The sequence below is a fragment of the Ceratotherium simum genome, chromosome 1 (genome assembly GCF_057802395.1).
Source record: "Ceratotherium simum simum isolate JZ-2026a chromosome 1, ASM5780239v1, whole genome shotgun sequence".
Classification (NCBI taxonomy): Eukaryota; Metazoa; Chordata; class Mammalia; order Perissodactyla; family Rhinocerotidae; genus Ceratotherium; species Ceratotherium simum.
Genome location: NC_141900.1, coordinates 53,963,667 through 53,988,264, shown reverse-complemented (window position 1 = coordinate 53,988,264; position 24,598 = coordinate 53,963,667). Strand labels below are relative to the sequence as shown.

The 24,598-nt window shown below is 46.9% G+C and overlaps 1 protein-coding gene and 3 long non-coding RNA genes across 10 annotated transcripts in view; 3 read left to right on the top strand and 1 right to left on the bottom strand.

The window, feature by feature from the left end:
- Positions 1-2,276, top strand: part of LOC147918202 (uncharacterized) — a 31,034-nt gene extending 28,758 nt beyond the window's left edge. For both annotated transcript variants that reach the window (XR_015551552.1, XR_015551550.1), the window contains one exon: positions 2,174-2,276. This is a non-coding gene — a long non-coding RNA (uncharacterized LOC147918202). The remainder of the gene's footprint in view (positions 1-2,173) is intronic.
- LOC147918200 (uncharacterized) overlaps positions 1-24,598 on the top strand; it is a 475,202-nt gene that overhangs the window by 191,625 nt on the left and 258,979 nt on the right. The gene's annotated exons all lie outside the window — the stretch shown is intronic.
- On the bottom strand, positions 12,184-23,894 carry LOC147918201 (uncharacterized). 2 transcript variants are annotated; one of them, XR_015553188.1, is made up of 3 exons: positions 23,711-23,894; positions 23,123-23,247; positions 12,184-12,315 (listed from the first exon to the last, which is right to left on the bottom strand). It is a non-coding gene; the product is annotated as an uncharacterized LOC147918201 (long non-coding RNA). The 2 variants fall into 2 exon arrangements; XR_015553186.1 differs by having other exon boundaries at positions 23,123-23,244.
- On the top strand, positions 14,296-17,076 carry SP8 (Sp8 transcription factor). 5 transcript variants are annotated; one of them, XM_004418937.2, is made up of 3 exons: positions 14,296-14,443; positions 15,180-15,276; positions 15,432-17,076. In XM_004418937.2, the coding sequence occupies exon 3, from the start codon at positions 15,465-15,467 to the stop codon at positions 16,929-16,931; it is 1,467 nt and encodes a 488-aa protein (XP_004418994.1). In that variant the 5' UTR covers positions 14,296-14,443; positions 15,180-15,276; positions 15,432-15,464; the 3' UTR covers positions 16,932-17,076. The 5 variants fall into 5 exon arrangements, with proteins under 5 accessions (XP_004418994.1, XP_087284737.1, XP_004418993.1 ...); XM_087428611.1 differs by lacking the exon at positions 15,180-15,276 and having other exon boundaries at positions 14,307-14,443; positions 15,436-17,076; XM_004418936.2 differs by lacking the exon at positions 15,180-15,276 and having other exon boundaries at positions 14,307-14,443.

Here is a 24,598-nt window from a genome sequence, read left to right as displayed (position 1 = left end):
ATACATTTCCAAAAGTGGGATAAATCACACATTAAGTTATGTCATAATTCAAGGACTTGTAAGAGGCAAGAAGATGTACTCGATAGTCTTTGGATAATTACTTTTAATTAACATGCCTATATAATAAAAAAATGAGAATATTTTAAATTAGGAATGTAAAAATATTCAATACAGGAAAAATATGGATCTTTAAAGCTAGATAGGGCAACCATTGGAAAGAGGAGAGGTTTTACTTCTGCCTACCCATAAAAGCTAAGTCTAGACATTCATAATTACACCATTTAATTGGTCATTTTGGCTAAATTACGTAAATTGTCTACATACACTTCTCAAAGTATATAACTGCCAATGCTATTTTCACTTTGGTCAAGTCTACACTAGCTAGCAAAATGGAGTGGACAATTAAAACAATTATTCTGATGATTTAGATCAAACATTCATTAATTAAGGTAAAAGCAGATAATTTTTTTGAGGAGGGGGAGGCTTGGATTGGAATATAAATGTTCCTCTTGTGTTCCATAAGCATATCAAAAAGGTTTTCTGTTTCTCAAATTATTTTTAAAATCTGATCTCAAAACAATTAGTATATATTGTTTCCATAGCAATTCCTGAATCAGAATCTCAGGTTCTTAAATTCCCAAGATGCCTAGGTAATAGAATAGTATTTTTGCACTGTTTATACCAGCGTTGGCTCAAATCTCATCTCCTAAATTCATAGACAACACTGACAAAATTTATGGACACTCTGAACTCAAAAATAAAGTTATTGAATGCTCTTTAAAAATCAATAAGCATATATTCTCTATGTTGGCATTATAGTTAGGTAGAAGAATGCCCTTTTACCAGGAGAAGTGTGCTGAAGCCTTTAGCAGTGAAATGCGACGATGTTCATAATTTACTTTAAATGGGTGGGGAGACAAGTATATGCATGTGCATGAATAAACAAATAATTATATCCTATATCTCTACTATCTATTTAGATATAGTATGTTGATATCTACATATCTATCTATCTAAAGAGAAAGAATCTAAGCAATTGTCACAAAATGTTAACAATGTTAACCTGGATGAAAGGAATATGGGTGCTCACTGAAATTAAATGTTTCATTGTACTATTATTTCAACTTTTCTGTAGGTTTGAAATGTTCCAAAATAAAAAGTTGGGGGAAATATACATTTTTAGCTCCACATAAAATAACTAATAAATATTCAGTACCCATCAAACCACCATGAATATGATACCCCTGCGTTTGAAAATTCTGCAGTACCTCATTTCCTAAAACCATACTGTGAAATCTATACTAACGATTCTTTCCAATAGGCCTTAAGTGAGCACTTTAAAATATTCCCAAGGTTTCCCAGGCAGGGTATAGTTAAAGAGCATTCCACTTGAGATCCTTGCCTGAAAGGCCCTATAGAATTGCAAAGTATCATTATTAAGCAAATGTTCCTGGGCCCTTGGGTGGTTGACTTAAAACAGATTTCACTGTATTGAATATTCAATGCCAAAAGCACACTGTTCAGTGTTAAGATTTGCAATTTAAACCCAGTTGGGAGAAGTAAAAGGTTCTTGTAATTTGCCTATACTGTATTGCATTGATGTAGTAGCTTTCATTGATAATTAAGTTCCAAAAATATGAGTTAGATTGTGTGAACAATGGAGGAAAGCTAACCTTTCTATTATAGCCTTAGCTCTTGACTTCTTGTATTTAAGATTACAGATGCTCCATTAAATCGATTTTGTGTTTAATCTCCTCTTGAAAAACAGTGAATGCAAGTCCCCAACTTTCTTCCCTTTGAGACAACCCAAGTATTTGACAATGAAAACTACAAGGTTCAAACCAGATGATTAACACCGCCCACTGGGGATAAGAAAAGTTTAGCATGTCTCTTTTTGGGTAGTTTTCCTCAACTAACTCTTCCTGGATTGGAATGTCAAAATATATTTCACACTAGATTTTCAAATAATTTTTTGGAGAAACCAGATTACCAGATTTGAGAGGCCAAGGGGTGCGTTTAAAGTGATAAGATTAATTATATTCCCTTTAAATACACAGAAATGCTTTTCAAAAACATCAGAGAATTTTTCAACAGTAATGTGGCTTTAAAAAAAAGTTTTATTCAAGTCTCTTCTCTGCTTATCTAGTTCTTTCCCCGTTTTAAAATTTTTTAGGTCCCTCAGTAAGATATAAAACAAGAAAAATATGCAGAACATAGGACTGAACAAAAGAATGTCAACAACATATAGAAAACAGGAGACTGTTATTGCATTAAAAGGTAAGATTCCCTTTTCGATTTGTGCTGGGGCGGGGAACCCATCTCCCGGGTTGCGGCTCTGAATGAGGGGAAACGGCCAGCTGAACTGTGGCTTTCCCTGGTCCACAGTCCACACCTATGCAGCCTCTCTTTCTCAAGCACCAATGGCACTGGGATTACACTCCAGCATTTGGTCAATCTCAAACAGAGCTTCAGGCGAGAAAATCCAGTCCGTACTAAATGTAGAGCTCACCTTCAAAAGAGGTAACACTACCTTGGCAATGAGAGCACAAGCAGTGCCTTGGGGATCCCTGTGGGATATCCTCTCCCCTCTTCTACAGCAAGGGAGTGGTGAGGAAGGAACAGTGTAGCAGTGATTCTCTAGTGTGGTGCCGGGATCAGCAGCTTCAGCATCACCAGGGAACTAGTTAGAAATGCAAATTATCGGTCCCCACCCCAGACCTACTTAAGCAGAAACTCTGGGGATGGGGCCCAGCAGTCTGCGTTTTAACTAGCCCTTTGGGTGATTCTGATGTATCATCGCCGACAGAGTAACGAGAATATAAATTTCCTAAAGGAGCTTTCAAGTCGAGTCCAGTTAAGACCTGGACGGGGAGACCAGCACAGCAGGAGGTTCAACTATTGCTCGGGTGGGGTGAGCCCAGGCCGCCTGACCCGTCCGCGACCCCCTCGCGCAACCCGCCCCTGCGGTAGCAGCTCCCCCCTCCCACTCCGCCCCCAGGCCGCGCCGGCCGCCCAGCAGGAGTCAGGTCGGCGGCCGGGGGCGCGGCGGGCCCCTCCCGCGGCCGCGCGTGCCGGCCGCAGCCCCCGCCCGCCCGGCCAGCCCCTTTGTCCGCCCCGAGGGCGGCACCTTCCCGCCCGCGGGGTGTGCGAGCCCTCGGGGGGTGGGAGAGGAGGAGGGACGGGGGAGGGAAGGAGGAGGAGCGGGGCGGGCGGCTGAGTGCAGGGGTGGGGAGCCGCCGCCGCCGCACACCCGACTACCGTCCCGCTCGGCCTGCGGAAAGGGGCTTTTGTGGCCGGCCCGGGAGTCCGAGCGAAACAACCGCCCCGGGGCGGGGTGGCGCCTCCCCCTTGGCGGGAGCCGCCGCAGCCTTCCAGGCCCGGTAGCCGCCGCGGCCGGCGCGTCCGAGGCGGGCCGAGCGCGGAGCCGGCGGGCTCAGCGGGAGAGCGCGGCTAAGCGGAGGGGAGGGCCGGAGGGTGGGGCGGGGCGGGGCGGGGCCGGGCCGCGGCGGAGCCCTGCGCCCGCTCCTCCGCCTCCCGCGCCCGGGGCCGCCGCAGCCTGGGCCGCGCGGGCCCCCCGGCGGGCGGCCTGCGCCCGGGGCCCGAAGGTGCGAGGCGGCGTGGGCCTGCGCGCAGGGACCTGGGCCGGCGGCTGTCGCGGGTGGAGGGGGGCGGAGCGGGGCGAGGGGAGGACGGAGGAAAGGGAGGGAGTGGCGAGCCGAGAAGAAAGGGGAGTGCAAATATTGTGACTGCTGGGTGCGGAAAGTGTCTGTGGAGCTGTCGGAGCTCCCCGCTCCAGGCGCCCGGAAGACTGCCGGGAAGCCCGACGGCCCCTCGTTTGCAAGGTCCTCCTGACTGCTGCCCAGGTGACCGTCGCTCATTTCTTCCCGCTCCTGCGACGTGTCCGGAAAGTTGTACACTACTCACCTGATATTCTAGAGCCCCCAAGGACAGGATAGTAATTGAGCTTACTTCTTGGGAAGCTACAGCTCCGGGAAAGCGCTGGGCGGCAGCCACCATTGGAGGCAGATGTGAGAGGGGAGCCTCTCTTCTTCTTTTGCCCCCACCCCATCCCTCGGCTGTAGCCTTGCGTTTTTCGTTGCCAATCTCCTGAACTGATACCTTAGATGGCCATGCCACAGAAGAGAGGCACATGATCAATGGTAAACTCTGTAGGGCAAAACACTCCGGGTGTATTGAAACCGAAAGTGGGAGCATCTCTGAAGTTGTCCGGACCATTGATCGCGGGAAGGCACGGATCTTCGCGGCTTCCTGTGCGGCTGGCGGCCTCGGCGAGCCCGGCCCCCGCGCCGAGCGTGGTGGGTGTTGATGGATCGAGTGATTCTGGGACCCTCGGTCCCCAAGGTCCTCTCCTCCAACTGAGTTATGAACTGGGACATACCAGGCCTTCTAAAAGTCAACACCGGGTTGTAATTTCCTCCCTCAGACTTCTAAACCTACAATTTTTCTACCTATTTGTAATCGTTTTGGAATTTCTGTTCCTAAGTCCTAGGTAGCTAAGGGGGAGAAAATTCGAATCACTGAGGCTTAAGAAAAAGAATAGTTTTGATTTAGTAAATCAACAGCAGATCACCCAATAAAACTACTTGTGAATATCTATCTAAGGCTTGTTTTGAAACTTTAAATACCTTATATTAACTGCCCTATTTTCAGTTATATCTGCCAAAATTTATTAAAACACTGAAATTGAGCAAAACACTCTTTTTAATGCCCTAATACCAGCCAATCAATAAAATCAACAGTGCGAGTGTCTTTTAGCAACAACAACAAACAATGCTTCTTTTGGTTTTAATTTGGCTCCTGTTAGTTTGCTGCACACCTCTCCTTAGAGTTCCATTTGGTAAGTGTGCCAAAAGTGTAGACATCACTTTCATCTTCCTTTTGTTCTCCAAGCTTAGAGGACTTCTTGAACCAAAGCAGAAAACGTTTTGAAGTGGATGCGTTAGTCCTGCCAACGTTTTTATCCAGAAAGCTTCAAATAAACTGACCTTGGACGGTACTAGTCAAATCATTTCCCTTTGCCACAACTGTTTTTTCCAGCTTCATGGGGGGATGGTGAGGGAGAGGCGTGGATTACGCCTATGTTAGACTAGGTATAATCTAGAAAACTACTTGAAGCACCATCTACAGAAAAATGAGAACTTTTGTCGTTAATAGCTGCCCTTTTGAAGGTAATGGGCATTCCATTTCAGGGCTATAAATGCTGAGTGTAGACTCCAAAGGAGTGGGCTTTCGTTCTTCCAGTGTTTGCTTTCTTCCGTGTTGATCAAAGACGAATGTGTTTGCCTTCTGAGGCCCCACTGGAAAATGTTTTTAGAGCAATTACAGACATGACAATAATCAGTTCAGCTTATTTCTTTCACCTTAAGAGATGTTGCAAAAAAAAAGAAGAAAGAAACCTTTAAATAAAGACAAAGGAGAGGGAAAGAGGGACTACGTTGGCTATTGCAGTTTCAGTGTAGACACTTCAAGAGGAAAAGTTTGATCCTCACTCTCCCACTCTCTAAGTCCTGCGATCCTGGTTCCTGTTTTGAATTAAAATGGGGCAGCCTTCTTTGGTGGCCAGACGGGTCCTTGTTATTGAAGATGGAGAATCTTCATGGCAACACTGGGGGAGGGGTGATGCTAACTGTTCGGGAGAAGGGGAGCTGCGAAACAATTCAGTAAATTGAAAGGTTCGGGTGAGGCGATTGTGGAAAATTGCGTTCTGAGTATCTGAGTGACTTTTATTACTTTTCCAGAATCCATAAGCAAGAATAAATATTTTTATTTTCTCTTAAAATGTAACCTCTGCTGAGTACAGGGGTCGATACTTGTCGAGCGTTAAATAAAAACGTGTCCCTTGTTCCGTCTAGCGGGGCGTTTCTGTCCGGATGTGGAAGGGGGACTCCGTACCGGGTAAGGTAGGCGCCCTTGAACCCAGTGTTTAGTGCATCATGTCATGAATTTCCTAGAGCTGATGTAGGTGTTTTATTCTAACACCTTCTAGAGTGGGGGCATATCTGTTAAGTGGGTCTCCCTCTCCGTAGGCTTATACCCTGCCCCCTAACCCAGCAGCCCTGACCTCCGGGGAAAGAGCCTGAGGTAGCCAGCTCCTGTCTATTTAAAGGGCGAGAAGGACTAAGTAGTGACGCCATAAACAGCAGTAACCCAATTTGTAGCCTGGGTTGACGAAATTAATCACCGCGATTCCTTCCATTTCCGCCTAGAACTCCCCAGGCACCAGCAAAACCGTCTCTGTCTTCTCAGGAAGAGGAACCTGGGCATGTGCGGCCAGTGGGGCCAAGACCATTACGAAGTCCTGCAACACTCACTGAATCAGGCGTGAAAGACGTTCAGAAACGACCTGGGCCGAAGCGTTCGATGTGTAGGATTGAGCGAGCTGTGGGGATGTGGGGTCGCTAACCCTAAACCACGAGGGCTGCGGGGCCGGGACTCATCCCGACGGCTGTGCTGGACCCAGCAAATCCCGGATTCACACGACATCCTTTGCTGTGACCAATACAGACGTCCAGTTCGATTACCACGGAAGCTCCCTGGGCTGATTCAACTTGACCCAAACGTACGACCCAGCTCGTTTAACACGGAAAGGGGGGCCTGTGTCACTTTGGCGGCACCAAAAAGCGTGGAGCTGTGGGCAACAGCTTGTGTGTGTGTGTGTGTGTGTGTGTGCGCGCGTGTAGGTGTCGGCGCACATACTCGATTTCCAAACATCTTTTGTAGCTGTCTTCTCAGTTGTAATTTACAAACCCAGTAAATTTCAAAGAGCTTGAGAGTGTTATCAGACACCTAAATGCACTGTCAGCTTTCCTCCAAAATTAGGTTTTCTCTTTACTCTTAAAATCCTTTGCTAAGAAATGTGTGAACTCATCATCCGAATCCCCCTATAGGAAACAGTCAAGAAAAGTGAGTTAAATAATATGACTGAGGTAGATTTTTTTATAAAAAGTGAAAGTGAAGCACACAAGAATATTCCAATATACTGTGTGCAACTTCATTCCAGAAAGCAGAAACCTTTCAACATTCCCACAAGAATTCTTTCTTTGCCCTAGTGTCTTCCGATATCTCCACTTCTTAAGAAAAATAAGTCAGCAAAAGCCTGCACCCAAGTTTTGGGTGGGATTCAATATTCTAAGCAAAATATGCTCAACAGATGATAGCAGAGATGAAGCCGGAAAACAACTCCAGCTATTTAAACTGCCAAATGAGACATAAAGCTGCATTGTAACAATCATCTGGAAAACAGGTTTTCCCATTGAAGTCGCTATGTGTTAATTACTGTGAGCTGGAAGGCTGGAGATCGAACGCCTGGAAGCCGACTTTCACCCCGCATACGTAAACGGAAAAAGTGCTGAACCGCAGCCAGAGGGCTCCTGCTCGGACTCATTGCCATGCATGCCTAGACATTAATATGTGTTCATGGAGGGCTCGTACAGTACGAGGTGTTATTTCCTTATAAAGAAACACCAGGTCTCGCTTTCCATTCTTCTTACAAAATTATTCGCATTATTTATGCTACATTGAGCGATCTAATTTCTTCGTGATAGTCAGCTAATTGCTCTGGCAGGTAATTAGAAGCGGTTTACAACGCAAAGGGCTTTTGCATTGCCCCTCGGATTATTAAGTTGCGCTGTAAATTATACCATATTTGCTAGGGAAAAATTCTTTTGAGCAAGTTCTCTTCCTGCGATCCGAGATGAAATCGGCTCCCCACCCCCGCACCCCCCCACCCCTCCCCAGCCACCCCCACTGCCACCACACCCCCTGCTTTTCCTGGACTCAGAGTCGAATGATTCTAAAGCACGCGATTTTGTTCGTGTTCACTGGGCCGAAATAACTTGGCCATTATGGCCTGAAATGGGCCAGGTTTGAAGCGAGCTTCCTGCGCGCCTGCAATATCCAGCAGGCATGTGGGAAAAGAACGGCTTAAATGGGGACATCTGTTCAGTGCTGCTCATCTTACTCGTACAGCCAGGTCAGGTTAAGAGAATAACCTGTTCGCCACCTTTTTTCTTGTTAATAAGACTATTAGAAAAAAAAGCGAGCACACACACACACAAACAACACTAATTGAGCTGCCATATAAGCAAAGAATCAGACACACAAAGGTAGCAGCAGCTGAGTTACAAGAGGAACTGTAAAAAATAACCAGTGAGCTATTTCAGAGAAAATCTACAAGACTTCTGTCAGGGGGAAAAAAAAAAAACAATGAAAAGAAAATCGGAATATGTGAGCTCCAACATGCTGTCTACAAAAATGGATTTACGGAAGAGATTTTAAGAAGTCAACAAAGAATGGTTTATTTTCAGGTTTTCATTTCAATACAATTGACCTGAAGGTAAACTCCAATGGAAATTTTTTTTTTTCTTAAGCTTTCAAGTACTCTGAGGCTCCACACTTTTTGTTGGTGGTGTTATTTTGATTTGTTACCTCTGAGAGGCTGTTGACAAACCCCGAGTGGGATCATCCTAGTTTATCCCCAGATTTTAGAAAAGCGAACTGTACCCCCTTTCACCAATATCACCCATTTGTAAACCTTGTACAATGATTTGAACACATGTGTGATTAAACCGAGCGACCCTGTGCAGCTCCTAGATTATTTGTAATTAAACACAATTCCCAAAGTAACATTTATCTTCCCGAAACTGCGATTGCAATTGTCAACCGTTTGGAGGAGAGGAGGGGGTAATCTGGGAGCATTACCTCCTCTAGTAACAGAACAGAATGAAAAGAAATCAATAGTGTTGAGGATAAGAATTTAGTATTTTTTAACTCTGCGTGTTAGCTATGAGAAAGTGATATATAATACCAAAAGAGAAAACAGCGGAAACAAATCCATTCTAGGAAAAACTCAGGGATGAATTTATCTGAATGTAAGCCTCTCTCTTTCTCTTGCTTTGCACAAGAGTACACACACACAGCATTCACCCCAAATGAGCAAACTCTTTTCCCTACATGTGTTTCCTTCATTTACATGATGAAGGAGGAATACGAAGTGCTGTAGAATTAATTATCAATTTCATCTGTGGGCTGGCAGAGAGATGAATATGAAATATACCATAGAGTACACGCCTGCCTGTAGAACTAGTACACGATCATATCAACATACTATGAGCATATGAACATTATGCATGCAGACAAAAAATAAGGAAATAGGATTTTTTCTTCTTTTAATCTAGGAAGAAATATCTATTTTGATAAATATCCTCATATTTTTTCTACCTATGAACTTATGTACTTATTCATATGATTGATACATGGGCAAAGTGCTCCTTGTCTTCTGAATATATGCAGTTTGAATGCCTTAGATAAAGTGGACCAAAGCATGTAATATCCTAAGTTAGATGAGTAAATCTCTTTTAATTAAACCATCCCTAACTTTTGAATGTTTTGAAGTGGCAGAGAGGAAAAATATAAATATTAAACACTCTGATACGGAAGAAAAATATCGAGTCAATTATGAAAAAAATATGAAATGCTCTCTCAAGTGGTCCTATTTATTCAAAAAAGAGTGACCAAGGCAATGTTTTGCATCCACCAGGAGAGCCTATGCAAGTAGATCGAGTCACTACTGCTTCGCTGTGGTCAACAAATGCATCCAATTAAGCAGTATCAGGAAAGTAAGGACTCGCCTGTAAATGTGGCCGGACAGTTTGAGCCCGAATAACCTCACTAATAGGGGCTATTGTTCAGCGTGGAAGTTCCCATTTTCCAATCAGGAAAATACGGCCGTCTCTGGGCTCTGGACGACTGATCCGTTCCCACCTACGGCTCAACAATCTGCCACCAGCGAGGGGCTTTTATTACCTCCCTTCCCAGGAAATGTTGGGCAACTTCCTAGTAAAGCCGCCTGTAAGCAGGAGTGGACAGCAAAAGGGCACCTCTCAGGAATCCACAGGTCCACGCCTGGCCTGGTTTTCTTTTCAACAGGAAAGAAACTTTGGCCAGAGAGCTCCGGACGAGGAGACTCCCCCAACCTGGCCGAGCCCGCTCCTCCCAGCAGCTGCCGGCCGCGCTCGGCTCCCTCCCCACTCTTCTTCACGCTTTATTTAGTAGCCAACGCGTCCGCGCGCAAGGTCCCCGCACAGTGGCCAGGGATTGGGGGCCGTCTCCCGGTTTCGGGAGAGGCGCCCGCCAGGGACGCGCGGCCGGCACTGCATTCCCTGAGTTCGCAGCGGGCACCGGCCGGTCAGCTTCCAGAGCTTGCGCGTCCCTGCTAACGCTCAGGAAACCAAGAGGCGAAGAGCCCGGTTTAAACGTACCCAGCAGAGGTACGCGCCTATATTATATAGCTCACGTGCATTCTGTTTCTTATCAGGCTTTTTCAGCCCTGTGTATATACCGGACCACACTCACGTTCAAAACCGTATTTGGCGTAGATGTGTTGCCGGACACTTGAAAGCCTGGATAACTTGGATGTTTTGGACTATAAATCCCTAATTGTACTTAATGGTTACAAATGGTTTTATTTACTTGTCGCTATATCTCCACATTTTAATCTATTTAACCAAACACCAGAAGCATATTTCACTTTCCTCTCCCCGAAAAAGAAAAGCAGGGATCGAGGCATCTCATTTGCTTTTAGGACCTTCTATTTCTTTGGTTGTGAAAGCATAAGAGCTCCAAATCGCAGCATTGATTAGTCTTCAAATTCTGCTGCAAAAAAGCTCCCCTTCTCAGCTCCATCTAAGGAGTTGTTGATGTATATTGTAGCTGCAAGGTGTTAGATATACTTGAGCAAGTTGTTCCCAGGATGTAAATTAGGTTCCAAAAGCTGTTGTCCAAATCGAAGAAACAGAGAAATTAATCTGGGAGACTATCCATCATCACTGGTAATAAAGAGAGCGACATGGATGAGACAGATGATATGATTAAGGGGCTGTGGTCGTTTTAATTAACTTTTTGCTGTCCTGTAATGATCAAACTGGTCACCAGACCCGGTCAATAAGCATGTTAATATCAAACAAATAAAACCAGGGATGATTAAAAACCTCCTGGTTTATTAAATTTGAAATTCAAATGAAATTTATGCTGCAGATGCATACAGAATGCTAATAGATTTTAGCTTTATTGAAAGTGGATCCCACAGGTTTGCAAGAAACAGCAGAATATCCATCTACCTCAATCCCTGCCAGCATGTTAAACTTCATATGGGGTGGGAGAAACTTTTAATTAATGTTGGAAAGCCTGCACTTCCTATCTTTCTTCTCCTTTCCTTTCCAAACCTCTGTATCACCACAGTATAATACTCAAGAGTAATGATCAATATTACAAAAGGTAAACTCTACTGTATGAGCCATGAAATGCTTTGCCCGACAGGCTGTATCTATCATGGATTACAGATGTTCCCTCCTGTGGGAGATTCAAAAATGATCCAGTCACTTTTCCAAAGTGAAGAATAAGCTGCCTTTAAGACCAGTTTCATTGAAACCAGAAGCAAGATTATTGCTATTTTAATTTTTGGTCAATAATATAATGATCTTTGTCTTTCCTTTTTAACTCTGCTGTCTTGCCTTATGACAAACACTAACCACTTCTTTTGGGGTAGGGGTGGAGGGGGAGTAGTATAAGAAAAAAATACCCTTTGTCCAATACTACTATCAAATAAAGACCTAATTTTTTTAATGGGAGTAAATGGAATGTATATGTATTTATTCTAATGAAGAAAGATGCACAAACCTTTGTGAAAATTTGCAAATGCTGCAAGCCAACCTTATGCAAATTGAAGACTCTAGTATATTTGTTAAATCCACACCAATGTTGTGACCCCTTGTCATAGGAAGAATTACATATGATTCTACAGTGAATTTATACAAATAAAAAAATCTTAGAAGTAGGTAGCTCAAAATTGTAATCACATGATGCTGAGTTTTTCTAATTCCTGGCATTTTTTTTGAGGAAAAAGTGTTTAATGCCTCTGTTTACTCTCAGAATCAGTATTTAACTTTTTAATCGTCCTGCCTCACTTCCTTCCAGAAGATAGAAGGATAAAAAGATAAAATAACTATTCATAGAGGGGAGTCTTCCTTCAAAGCTTTTTTTTCTATATTAAGGGTGATGGTATTGATTAGAATTAAACCCCAAATTTGAACAACTGTGTATTAGGTCCTTAAAATGAATATCATTATAGAAGGAGACCAAAGCAATGAAGTTAATTCTCTTTTATTTGTTAAACGGAGTTCCCTCCTTCCCCCACCCCTTCCTCCTTCTGGGCTGGCCTGTCACGCCTTCTCAACACGCTGAAATCATTCAGAGTGGCTTGCAGGGAGAAACACGACATTTATGGTAAGCGTCAGCCTTCAGAAAAAGAAAGCAGTTCATTAATTTACTTTACACTTACTTCAAAGTATGAGAGTGTACCTTATCCCCTTAATCAATAGATATGATGTACAGTCAATATCCCAACACTGTTAAAAAGGGGTCAGAAACACACTCTCACACCACTAAACATCAGCCTCAACTCTGCTCAATGAAACTTATACAAATGATACAACCTGACTTTGGAGTTCAGTAAACCCCAGGAAGATTTTTTTTTTGACATCTCCAGAAGCTGTGATGCACTTGAGGAGGCTTCAAAAACAACAGTAAAATAAAAAATGTTTCCCCACTCGAAACAAAACATTTCTCCCAGCTAGTAACAGTTTAATCAATTCTGCCTTAAAATTAGATTTCTGAGAGCATTTGTAACTGCTTAAAAGTATGAATTACTTTTTTTAAACATATGAATATTCAATAGGGCTCCCAGGGCTGTGGACTTTGCTACACGGGTGTGGTGCTTGCTGTGGTTTAAGATGTTCCCTTGTGGTGGTAGTGAAATTGTAATGATGTTTCTGAAGGCAACTAATAACATAAATGGCAAGCAAGTTCTAAAACCCACCAAATTTGAACTGAGTGTATCTATTAACATACACACATTCATAGATATCTGGCCCAAATGCCACTAGACACAGACACTTCTGTATATGTGGTCCAAGATTTGTCAAAAGCTTGCCTCTGTTCTCAGATAAATAAAACACAGATTTCAGTCAAAATCCTGATTTTTTTCCTCAGAAAGAGGCAATAGGGTTTCCTGTAAAAACTTCTAAATTCCATAAAATGCTCCTCAATTTCTCATCCAAAGGAAAAACAAGACTTTCTCATCCCTTTCTCTACCTAATCCTTTTGTGTTGAAATTTACTCATCGCCACGGGACAAACACACCCCCTCCCCTAGAGTGAGACTTGTACTTCCAGAGCCGAATCTCACCTCTGGAGGGGGGGGACAAACAAAAAAAGCCACCGCATCAAAGTAACAACTCGGGACGCAGGCGCACACACGCCCTAACGCATCCCTAAAAATACCCCTCAGCTTCCCTACGTTTCTACCCTTCGGCTGTAGAGCCAGGAAAGGAAAGGTAGGTATTAATACAATTTTCTTCAAAAATGTAGTGACAGTGTACAAGAAGTTAAGAAAAAAAAAACTCAAGATTTTAGATACAAGGAACCAGAGGAAGTTGGCGACAGTGATTGCGTCTGTGAATATTTATTTACTCAGCCTCACTCAACTTCGCAGTTTCACTCTTCAAATCGCCAATCTCTCTCTCTTACGTACTTACACTTTACTGCACTGTTCCTGTTCTCCACCCCCAGCTTTGCTGCACACACGCACACAAGCACACACAACCCCCTTTTCTCTCACACAAACACACATCCACACAGCCTTCCTCTCCCCCACCTCAAGTGCACACACACTCATCCACGCTCCCTCCTCTTTCGCACACACATACCTATTCACACTCCTCCCTCTCCCCCCCACCAAACACACTCACGCACCACCAACACCCCCCAACACATTCAACGGCACTGTGCCTCTTCCCTCCCTAGGTTTGTCACTCACACCCTTCCCCTCAACACTTTACTGATCTGTCCCTCTACCCCCTTTGTCACGCACACAGTTATATTGTCGCCCACACACCTTCCCCCTTCTCTGCACTGTCCCTCCCCGCGCCCCCACTTCACCACACTGTCACTGTTATACCGCCACACTCACATCCCCTACACTCCCCACACCCCCCATCTGCAGTCTTCTCCTCCTCGGCTCGGTCACAACGCGCACACACTGTTACACACACACACACCCGCTCTGTAACACACGCGGGGATCCGCGCCCCTCCCGCGCCTGCTCCGCGGCCCCCGCGGCGGCCGGCGGCGGCGCCGATGACCTCACGGCGCGCGCGCGGCGCGGCCCGGCGAGGCCGCAGATTGGCTGGCCGCGCCTCCGCGGCACTTCAAAGCCGGAGAGGGAGCTACAATTGTGGTGGAATGGGCGGAACTGATCATTGTATTGCACACCTCTAAAAAAAACACTGCCTCTGATTTATCAATATAAAAAAGATCCTCTGAGAGGAGGAGGGCACTTTTGTGTGATGGCAACTTCACTTCTAGGGGTGAGTCTCAGGATTTTCTCTTGCTGGTTTAATTAGTTTCCTTTTATTGCCGATCGGAGGGGGTTAAAGTCGCCCCGGCCAGGCCACGGGCTATCAGTCTCTATTGAGAGCTTTTTTTTTTTTTCCCCTTTAAATACAAGTGAGTTTGGAGAAAAGAAAGAGGGGGAGAGGGGGGCAGAGTCACTTTTTTCAGCGCAGGAAAAGGTTCGAAGGGCATTTAGACAAGCCACCTCGCTGAGCCCGGCCGCTCGCTGCCCGGGAGACGTGCGCCCAGCCCATTTTACGTGTGACGATTTCGGGGGTAAAGAGAGCAAGTTTTTTTCTCCTGGGCAAACTGCAGATTTTCCCTCTTCCCCTTAAAAAATTCCGCAGCCCGCCTTGTCTTGCAGGTACGTTGAACCCGTCTCGTTTTTAACTATTGTAGACATTTTTTTTTAAGAAAATGAAAAGCAGGAAGAGCGTGCGGGCCCTATAGTTTGACCTCTTTTGGCCTGGGAGAAACAACCCAGGATGCGTTTCTAGGGGACCGGAACGGGATTTTCAAAGCTGTCTCTGGATTACAGGGGAAGCGCTCTTAAAAGCAATCCAATGGTTTTCCCCCAGGCTTTTCGGCACAGGAAACTTCCTTCCTTCCCAATCTGGACTTTTTGCTTGCTTGTTTGTTTCGAAGTGCCTGGGGCCTTGTGTGCACGAGAGTGTTGTTTTCGGTGAGAATACTTGTCAAACTCTTCTTTAGCATGGCGCTTTGCTCCCGAATCAGACGCCGGCAGCCAAACTTGTCCCCTCTCGTAGAGTAGGAAGCAGCTGGGCGCCGGGGCTGTTGGGGGAGCCAGGTGAGTTGGTGGCGGCGCGCCGCAGCGAGAGATGGGGTGCAGCGGGGCGTTTTGGAGGCTACCGGAGGACTGATGCACATTTCTTTCCTCCCTCCCCCACCGGTCCTTTGCCCATCTCCCCTCCCCCACCCCTTCTCCTTTCCTCCTTCTCGCAGGAAGAACCCAGGTTGGGATCGACTCCTCTGGCCATGCTTGCTGCTACCTGTAATAAGATCGGCAGCCCCAGCCCGTCTCCCTCCTCCCTCTCGGACAGCTCTTCTTCCTTCGGTAAAGGCTTCCACCCCTGGAAACGTTCCTCGTCGTCCTCCTCCGGCAGCTGCAACGTAGTGGGTTCCAGTCTCTCGAGCTTCGGCGTGTCGGGGGCCTCCAGGAACGGCGGCTCGTCCTCGGCGGCCGCGGCGGCCGCGGCAGCGGCGGCGGCGGCCGCAGCCCTGGTGTCCGATTCGTTCAGTTGCGGTGGCTCGCCGGGCTCCAGCGCCTTCTCACTAACCTCCAGCAGCGCCGCCGCCGCCGCCGCGGCTGCCGCCGCCGCCGCCTCCAGCTCGCCCTTCGCAAACGACTACTCGGTGTTCCAGGCCCCCGGCGTATCGGGGGGCAGCGGCGGCGGGGGCGGCGGCGGCGGCGGTTCCTCGGCGCACTCGCAGGACGGCTCCCACCAGCCCGTGTTCATCTCCAAGGTGCACACCTCGGTGGACGGGCTGCAGGGCATCTACCCGCGCGTGGGCATGGCGCATCCGTACGAGTCGTGGTTCAAGCCCTCGCACCCGGGCCTGGGCGCCGCCGGCGACGTGGGCTCTGCCGGCGCCTCCAGCTGGTGGGACGTGGGCGCGGGCTGGATCGACGTGCAGAACCCGAATGGCGCGGCGGCGCTGCCCGGCTCGCTGCACCCTGCCGCCGGGGGGCTCCAAACCTCGCTGCACTCGCCGCTTGGAGGCTACAACTCGGATTACTCGGGCCTGAGCCACTCGGCCTTCAGCAGCGGCGCCTCTTCGCACCTGCTCAGCCCCGCTGGGCAGCACCTCATGGACGGTTTCAAGCCGGTGCTGCCCGGCTCCTACCCGGATTCGGCCCCGTCGCCGCTGGCCGGCGCGGGGGGCTCCATGTTGAGCGCGGGGCCGGCGGCGCCGCTGGGGGGCTCCCCGCGCTCCTCTGCCCGCCGCTACTCCGGCCGCGCCACCTGCGACTGCCCCAACTGCCAGGAGGCGGAGCGGCTGGGCCCCGCCGGAGCGAGCCTGCGGCGCAAGGGCCTGCACAGCTGCCACATCCCGGGCTGCGGCAAGGTGTACGGCAAGACGTCGCACCTGAAGGCGCACCTGCGCTGGCACACTGGCGAGCGGCCCTTCGTGTGCAACTGGCTCTTCTGCGGCAAGCGCTTCACGCGCTCCGACGAGCTGCAGCGGCACCTGCGGACCCACACGGGCGAGAAGCGCTTCGCCTGCCCCGTCTGCAACAAGCGCTTCATGCGCAGCGACCACCTCAGCAAGCACGTGAAGACACACAGCGGCGGCGGCGGCGGCGGCTCGGCGGGCTCGGGCAGCGGCGGCAAGAAGGGCAGCGACACCGACAGCGAGCACAGCGCCGCGGGCAGCCCGCCCTGCCACTCCCCGGAGCTTCTGCAGCCCCCCGAGCCCGGGCACCGCAACGGCCTAGAGTGACGCGCGCCCCGCGCCTGCCCCTCTTCCCGACCCCCCCTCTCACCCCGGTCCGCTTGGGCCCTGTCTGGCCTCAGCTCCAGCCTCTCTCCACTGCACCCTGCTCGCGCTCTCTTTTTCTGTCTCTGTCCCTCTCTCTCTAACTCCCTTTGTGACTTAACTTTGTAAAGGGGATATGGACATGTAAGTAACACGCATTGCTCTCCTGGGCCCTGGCTTTCCCTTTCCACCCAGTAACACTGTCGGAGCCCAGTACAGCCCGACCTGGCGCCTCGCCGGGCCTTTAATGCTCGTTCTCTCCTCCTCGTCCTCCCTCCGCCATCTCTAGGTTGTGACGGGCATATCTTTTAGAGGGAAGCGGCCACTCGAGGTAGCACAGTTCGAATCCAGTGCCTGGGAGACCGGAGGCCTCCGCGCCGGCGGGAACAACTCGGCTGAGCAAGGCTGAGCCGCGCCGTGGAGAGGGCGAGGCAGGAGGCCCGGGCAGGGCATCCCCGCTGGGGCAGCCGCGGACTTGGTTCCAGAACCGCAGTCTTGGGCGTCTCGGCTTCGGAGAGCCCTGCCCTGCCGCTGCTCTCCCTGTGCAGAGCCGTCGGAGCTCTGTGGGGGTGCCCATCTGGCGGCATCGAGACCCGGAGTCTGCAGAGTTTAGCTCTCCCAACGTCAGCTCTGCCTCTTTTTCTTTGTTCCCTGAGGTGGAACCGATGCAAGTTTCAGCTAAGGGCAGTCTTGGCGAATCGCTGCAGCAGCCTTCTTTCATCTTTATAACTTTTTTTTTTTTTTTAACTAAAGACAAAAAATCAGCATTCTCCCACTTGGTTTCCCTTCTAGATAGTTTTTTCTCTAGCAGTGAGCAAGTCTTTCTCTAGAAACTGTGCTAATATTGATCCCAAAGTTATTTTGATCGCATTAACTTAACTTATGGGGTGGGGGTGGGGGTGGGGGTAGGTGTCTTTTTCTTATGCAAAAATACCCCTTTCCGGTGAGACCAGGTTAACTATCACCGTGTTTGTCCTTTTCTACCTCGTTTTCACCACTCCTGAGCAAAATCTCCCAATCTTTTTTTGCTAGTCCAGCCGTCAATTTGTATAGTACCCACTTCTGTAAATTCTTGCAATTCATTGAAGATTCTTAGGGTTAAACTTTTTTTTTTTGGTGATTTAAACTCATAAAGTGAAGAAGCTATTGTTTATTTCAGACGAGGCTGTAGTTTAAATGCCCAAAGAGGGAAAATAGGGAAAAAAAACCTTTGTAAAATATATCTGAACCTAATGGTTTGTACAACTGGAGAATCGTTCTAGATTAGTTACCAATTAACTCTAACTCCACCAGTGTATGGGTGTGAGGTGCAGTTGTCCAGGAGACGATTTTGTATAGTATTTTTCTTGTACATTACTTCCAGTAAATATTTGAAAATATATTGAAGTAAACTTGATTTTTTTTTTTTTTTGTCACAAGAAAATATTAAGAGTTATTGTTGCAGTTCTGATGAGCTGCAGGTTTTTTGAACTCACTTCTGGAGGTGCAGAGCCACAAACGCACTTTCGGGGCCTAGTTTTGCTGGAATATGAATTTAGATAGGCATCAAACTGTAACTAAGACAATATTTGATAAATGTGGGATGACATTTAATTTAATGGAGCATGTACTTATTTGCATTTGCTGGCAGTTCAGGCATAGTTAAAGTGAGAGTTCTCCTATATTTCATAATAACTGGGTCTGCCAAAACCCATGTATTAAATAAATTGTCCAAGTGAAACTCAACTAACTTTGGCCTTTGTGTATTTCCTGAAGGTAATATTGTTAACTGTTAATACACACTCCTGACACTACATTTAAACGTTTGCAGATTCTGCAAACTAATTGCTCATTGTAATGTTGAAATAATTTGGATATTTCACATTGAAATGAAAAGCCTTTCTCTGGAACATTTTAGACTTGCATTTTAAATGCATGAAATGTAATTGATTTATTTGTAATATTTTAAATGGTATTAATAAACTCAGATAAAAGACTAGGCCAGTTAATTTGTTTTTTTTTTTCTTTTTAAACTATGGACATTTGCATTTTATCTTCAGTTAAATGTTTAATTTAAACAAAATATAACCCTGTTTTTGTGGTAATATTTAAACAATTGCCTTTAAGATATTACTAGATGGAATGATCTATTTGGTGAAGCTGTGTTTTCTCTACTTACCAAGATAAAGATTATAGTGTCTAAGAAATGTAATTAATTATTTACCAGTAGATTTAGCTCAAAGCATCAGGATTTACTGACCTCTTAAAATTTGTACTAAGTCACCAAACAATTCAAAGAAACTTCCCCGTTCTGCTTCCTTCTCACTCTCCAGAAGGAGTCAGGTTGTTGGCCATTGATTGCATTTGGTATTTAAGAGGCCAAGCCTTACATTGGAAGATCAATACATCTAAAATAAAAACACGGGTTTGGGGATAACTTTTGTTGTTAGGAGGTGGAGGAGGTCAAGCTAACAAAAGCTTGTTTTTGGCATTCCGTGTCTTAGCTAAAGATTATGTAGAGGTAAATATCAGTAGTAGATTCCTGTTGAAATGAGTTATCTGTTCTTTTAAAGCCTCTAAACAGCCACCAAAGAAGAGGAAGGTCAAACCTTAATCTATTTACTAGGCTATTGTTCATAGGTGTCAATGATGCCAATAAAAAAATATTGTCTTGTTATGTCTAAGTGCATTTAAGCAATGAGTGTTCCTTGAGCCATACTTTGAAACATAAAATACTTTAAATGTTGATTGGTGTTATATCAAACTATTAGATTAATATTATTATTTTGGATCAAATTGAATAAAAAGTTAGTGTGTTCAGATTCTTATAAGTTTAGCTTTTTTCTTTCCGTTTGCATTCTCCTCGCCCCAAATTCAGTCTTGGTATACATCTTGAACTGAAAATTTTTTATTGAAATTTATATAAAGTCATTGTTATCCATAGAAACAAGTGAAAATACAGACTACTATGAATTTTGTAAATTCAGAAGAAAAAGCCAATTAGGGATAAAATATTTTAGAATAGTGCAGTTTGTGCCCTAGTAGCAGACTGCTTTAATCCTGCTGTCTATACAGATATTTGAGACCTCTAATCCCTGTGGTTTTAGGCCAGCAAGTTAGCTCTGATTCTTGGGTCTACTATATCTCTTAACTAATGGTTTTAAAAAGTAAAATAGTCTCTTTCTGTCACTTTCTTCCTAGGAATAACAGGCAGAACACAGTTTAAGTGCTGTTTCTTTTTTATTGAAAGTTGCAATGCTGAGGGATTCGGAGAAAACGGTTCTGAAGGAGTTAAATGTAGTGCCAGGTAAGAGGAAAGCTGCTTGGTACATTAATAATATCAGTTGCGTTACATACAGAATCACACTTGATGTAAGAGGTGGATGATGACAAGGAGAGAGATTGTCTGGAAGGAGATTTCTTTGGGGTGGTTGAAGGGGGACAGATTTTTCTGTAGTATAGATGTGCAAACTTTCACTTTCTTCCTTCAGCTCCCCCTCCTGCTTCTAGCTTTGGTTTATTTCGTGTTGATGGTCATTGAGCAGTATTTCTAGATTCGTTTTCTGCAGGGTTCCCTTTTGAGAATGAACATCCTCTTTTCGGAGGACAGAGGATGAAGTGCAAAATTGTGATTTCTCCCTCTTTGTCTGTGATAAAGCACCTCTTAACAGTGCCTGGAGGCTCGTTCAAATGAAGCCAAAGGCTGGGTCTCACTTTGAACCAAGGGACAAGCTTCCAGTCTTGCAGATCAAGGTAGAGTTAAACTAGTTGTTGACCCAGAGGTCAGGCCAGCATATATCAGTCCACCCTCCAGAGGTGGGAATAGGGCTGCGGCTCAATCCAGTCTTTCTGTTGACCTGCCTCATTTCTTCCCCAAACTTGTGTGTTTCTTCCCTGTCCTGCTGTCTCCTTTTGTGGTTCAACTTCTCTCTTCTGGGACAATCTATTTCACCTAGGGACATGACTGTGATTTATTGAGGTTGGACTATCAACTAAAATATTTTATGCTAGAAACTTAATTTAAGCAAATGTGATGAGTTACTCTCCTATAGCAACTGATCTTGGAAAAAGTTTCTGGAAGGGTTTGCCTTCCTTTCACTCTCCTCTCACCCCAATCTTGGTATAACAACTGGGCTTCCTTTGGGGAGAAAATGCTGAAATTAAAAATTAAAGACAAGCAAGTGATGAGACTGGACTCCTGAGTGGGCAGATCCATAATCCTGCCATCAACATTTTCATCTCCCTGTGGATCTTTTGGTGAGATTATTGAATGAAATGTTACAGAAGGCCTGTGGAGGAATTTCTTTAAAATAAATATTTTATTTTAGAGGATTAGCTCAAAGGTCAGATGATCTTTTAGGCTGGTAAATTAGGGGAGGAACTTTAGAGGAAAAAAGTCTAGATTTGATTATTCTCTGGTTGCCTAAGATGGTAGAGATAAATATTATAATGAAAGAAGTTATAGATTTTGCTCAATTTTTCATACAAATAACCTCAGAGGGATTCATTTGATGCAGGTATTTCAAATAAACTGGATTTTTATTTTCCTGCTGATTTTTGCTGCTTCTGTCCAAACAGGCATTATTATTTCTCCCTACGCCCCTAAGAAAAACTCAGGTATGATCAAATCTCTCTCTCTTTTCAAAAATGTGGTTTCTACAGCTGTCTGCTTTTCTTTAAAAAAGAGCTCAGCAGATTAATTCTATCACCGTATTTAAAGAAAATCGCGTTAAGTAAAAGGAGTGAAATGTAGAGTAACGCTGTACTCATTTTCAAGTTAGGACTGTCGTTCTGGGTGGCATCTTTTGAAGGCTTTGCTCGACATACAATTGTTGCTGTTGTTTAAAAAATAAGATTCAGAATTTTCGCCCTGTTGATTCCGTGCTTCCGGAATACAGGAAAGCCGGTGATTCCTTGCTATGCTGGGCTCCAGCCGCTGCGCTTCTAGGGGATGCGTGTCAGTGGACGTCTCTTTAGGTTCGCTGCTCTCCCTGTGTGCGGAAGTGTTGATTTGCTATAGCGGGGGCGAGGGGGGATCTATTTTCTTTGGTCCCTGGGCGCATGTTTAATTTAATTTAATTTTCTGCGGAGTCTCCTGGCGGTGAGGAAGCGGCTTTATACATTTTGCTTTGGTTCCTAACGACAGTAGGAGCTTCAAGAGCTCTAGGGACAGCGAGGAGAGCTCGGGGGTGACTGAGAACCAGAACTAGAGCGCCCGCTCAAAGCTGCCGCTTTTCGCTGTTCTAAGCCATTCTTTCAAGTCCATCTACTGGGGCTTATTTTAAGTCCACCCCTAACTTTGCCTCTTAGGCAAGCACTTAGACGCCCTCTGCTTCTCTTGCGTGGGTCTAGGCTGAGGTCTGGGCTGCCCAAAGTTTCCCCTCATTCTCCTTTTCAATGAATTCAGGGGGAGGTTTTAAGCCCGGGAGAATTTCCCAGCCTTTCAAAACGTTATCTCTTCTTTTCTATCTTTGCTCCTCGAAATGCTGGCTGTTCGCAGAAAGACCCCCGAGACCCTCCGGGAAGGGTTCGGAGCGGGCGAGCCGCACTGTCCGTCCGCGGGTTGCTGCCAAGGGTGGGGCTACAGTCTGGGGTCTCCCCGCGAGGCCGGCCCCCGCCCGCTGTCCCCTTCGGCCGCCGGCCGGAGCCGCACCGCGCCGCGCCCGCGCACACAAAAGGCACCGCGACCGCCTCCGCTGGCTGCACGGACAGCGAGCGCCACCATGTGCCCCGCGCCCGCTCTGCAGCGCGCCCGGCGCCGGCGATGCCGTCCGACCCGGCCAGCGCTTCCCCGATCCTCCGGCCCTAGGCGAACCCACCGTGGGAGTCGCCTCTGTGAGCCTCGTCCGCGCTCGCCTCCTGGCTTTCAAAAGACCCTCGAGCAGGACGGGGGTGGGGGATTCCTTCCCTTCCTCTCCAAATCCCCAGCATCCTCCCGCTGCCCTTAGCCACCCCAGCACCTGGACCTCGGGGCCTCTGTCCCACTCCATTCCGATGTGGCATGCCCCGCCCTGCGTCCTGCTGGTGCCACCCCGGCCGGCCGCGGCGTGGACGGGCCAAGGTCGCTCTTCCCGAACCAGTTTGGATTTCTCTCTTGGCCTTAGTGACAACTGCCTGTCCTCCTTCACCTCCTGTGCTCGTTTCTTGGCCAAACTGCCGTGTTCACTCACACCTACCTCCTCTCCCCCGAGGGGTTCGGCAAAGTGCAGCGTCCTCCACCGGCGGGAAGTTCTATCCTTGTCATTTTATTATGGGTTTGCCAGACTTGAATGAAGGAACTTGCGCACATTTCCCCACACTACTAGAAAGGAAGCAAAATTAAGTCTGATTGGCTGTGAAAACTCTTAGCCCTTTTTGATTTCAGGAATCAAAGAACAGTTTAGCCATGTCGGTGACTACCTAAGGGAACGTTTTATGGATAGATATAGATGTATAATCACTGTACCTGTTGAACAGAACTCAACTTTTCCTTACCGCCTTGTTCCTAAAACCCAACAACCTCTCTTGGGCTTTCTTCCCCTCCCTCCTTGGAGAATATACCTGCCGCTCCCTAGGCGGCCTGAGGAGAGGAGCCGGCTCCTGGTACAGCGCGCCCCCGCCCCTAGCTCTCTTAGGCGCCTCAGGACTTAGGCCGTCTTGTACTGGAAGCTCATCACGCAGGTTTGGATCCCTGGGTTCCACTTTGTACTCCTGAGGTATGCCAAGGATTAAACTTGGCGCTTACTGATGGTTAAGTTTGCACCATCTATATGAGTTTAACGCACCCGGTGATGAGGCTCCAGCATAAACATCTTCCTCAACACATATCCAGGGAGTTCTCAGAGCTGCACACCTGCGCGTGACCCTACTCCAGCCACGTCCCCCCTGTAGTTAAATCCACGGGCTCCACTGACCCATATCCCCGCATCGGGGAAGGCATAGGAATGGCCTATCTGGTGAGGGCCTAGCTTGCCAAGCCCCTGCAACCGCCGGTAGAAGCAGTCTGGCGGTCAGGAGCTCCAGGATATACTTGACGGGTCCACCTCTGGAGCTGCCACCACCCTCCTCCCTCAAACCAGCCAGTGACGCGAGCCCCCACCCCCACCCCTCTCTCCGGGGTCCGGAAAGCCAGGAAGCGCTGGAATGCCGCGTTCTCTCACCCTATTGTGCCTAGGTGTTGCAAACCACTGGAGGACAGAGCTGTGCGCTTTGATCTCATGTCGCAGTCATTCTTTAGCACAGGGGTGAGTTTAAATTAAATTTCTTTCTCTGCTGATAAGTTCCAATGGGCCTCAGAAGGTGAATAATTATGCAGTAACATTTCATGGGTTGTTGGAGTGGGAATTCCCACTGCGCTGTCACAGGAACAGAATTTCCCCGGCAGCTCAACGCTAAATGAAGCTTCGCAAGTAAGCTACAAGTGTCTTTCCATCTCCGTGCAGAGGATCTGGTCCTTCCCTGCCCTCACCTTTCTTGCCCCTGCAAGGCAGTTGGTCGTCACTTTTTTCACTTAAGTTTTATTTGTGGCTTAAAAATACTCTTAAAATCTCTACTAAAGGATCTTATGTTTGAGGATAAAAAATATTTGCTTTGATGATTAAATATGCATTCCTAGCAAGACAAAGTACACATTCATGAAAGCTAGGGCCGCATTTTCCTGGAAAAAGGCAGAC

Excerpts from the sequence above, each read along its gene's own strand:
- SP8 (XM_004418936.2), top strand. The coding sequence starts at position 14,423 with ATGGCAACTTCACTTCTAGGG. Across the intron at positions 14,444-15,431 it reads TGGCAACTTCACTTCTAGGG|GAAGAACCCAGGTTGGGATC; the intron begins GTGAGTCTCAGG and ends TCCTTCTCGCAG.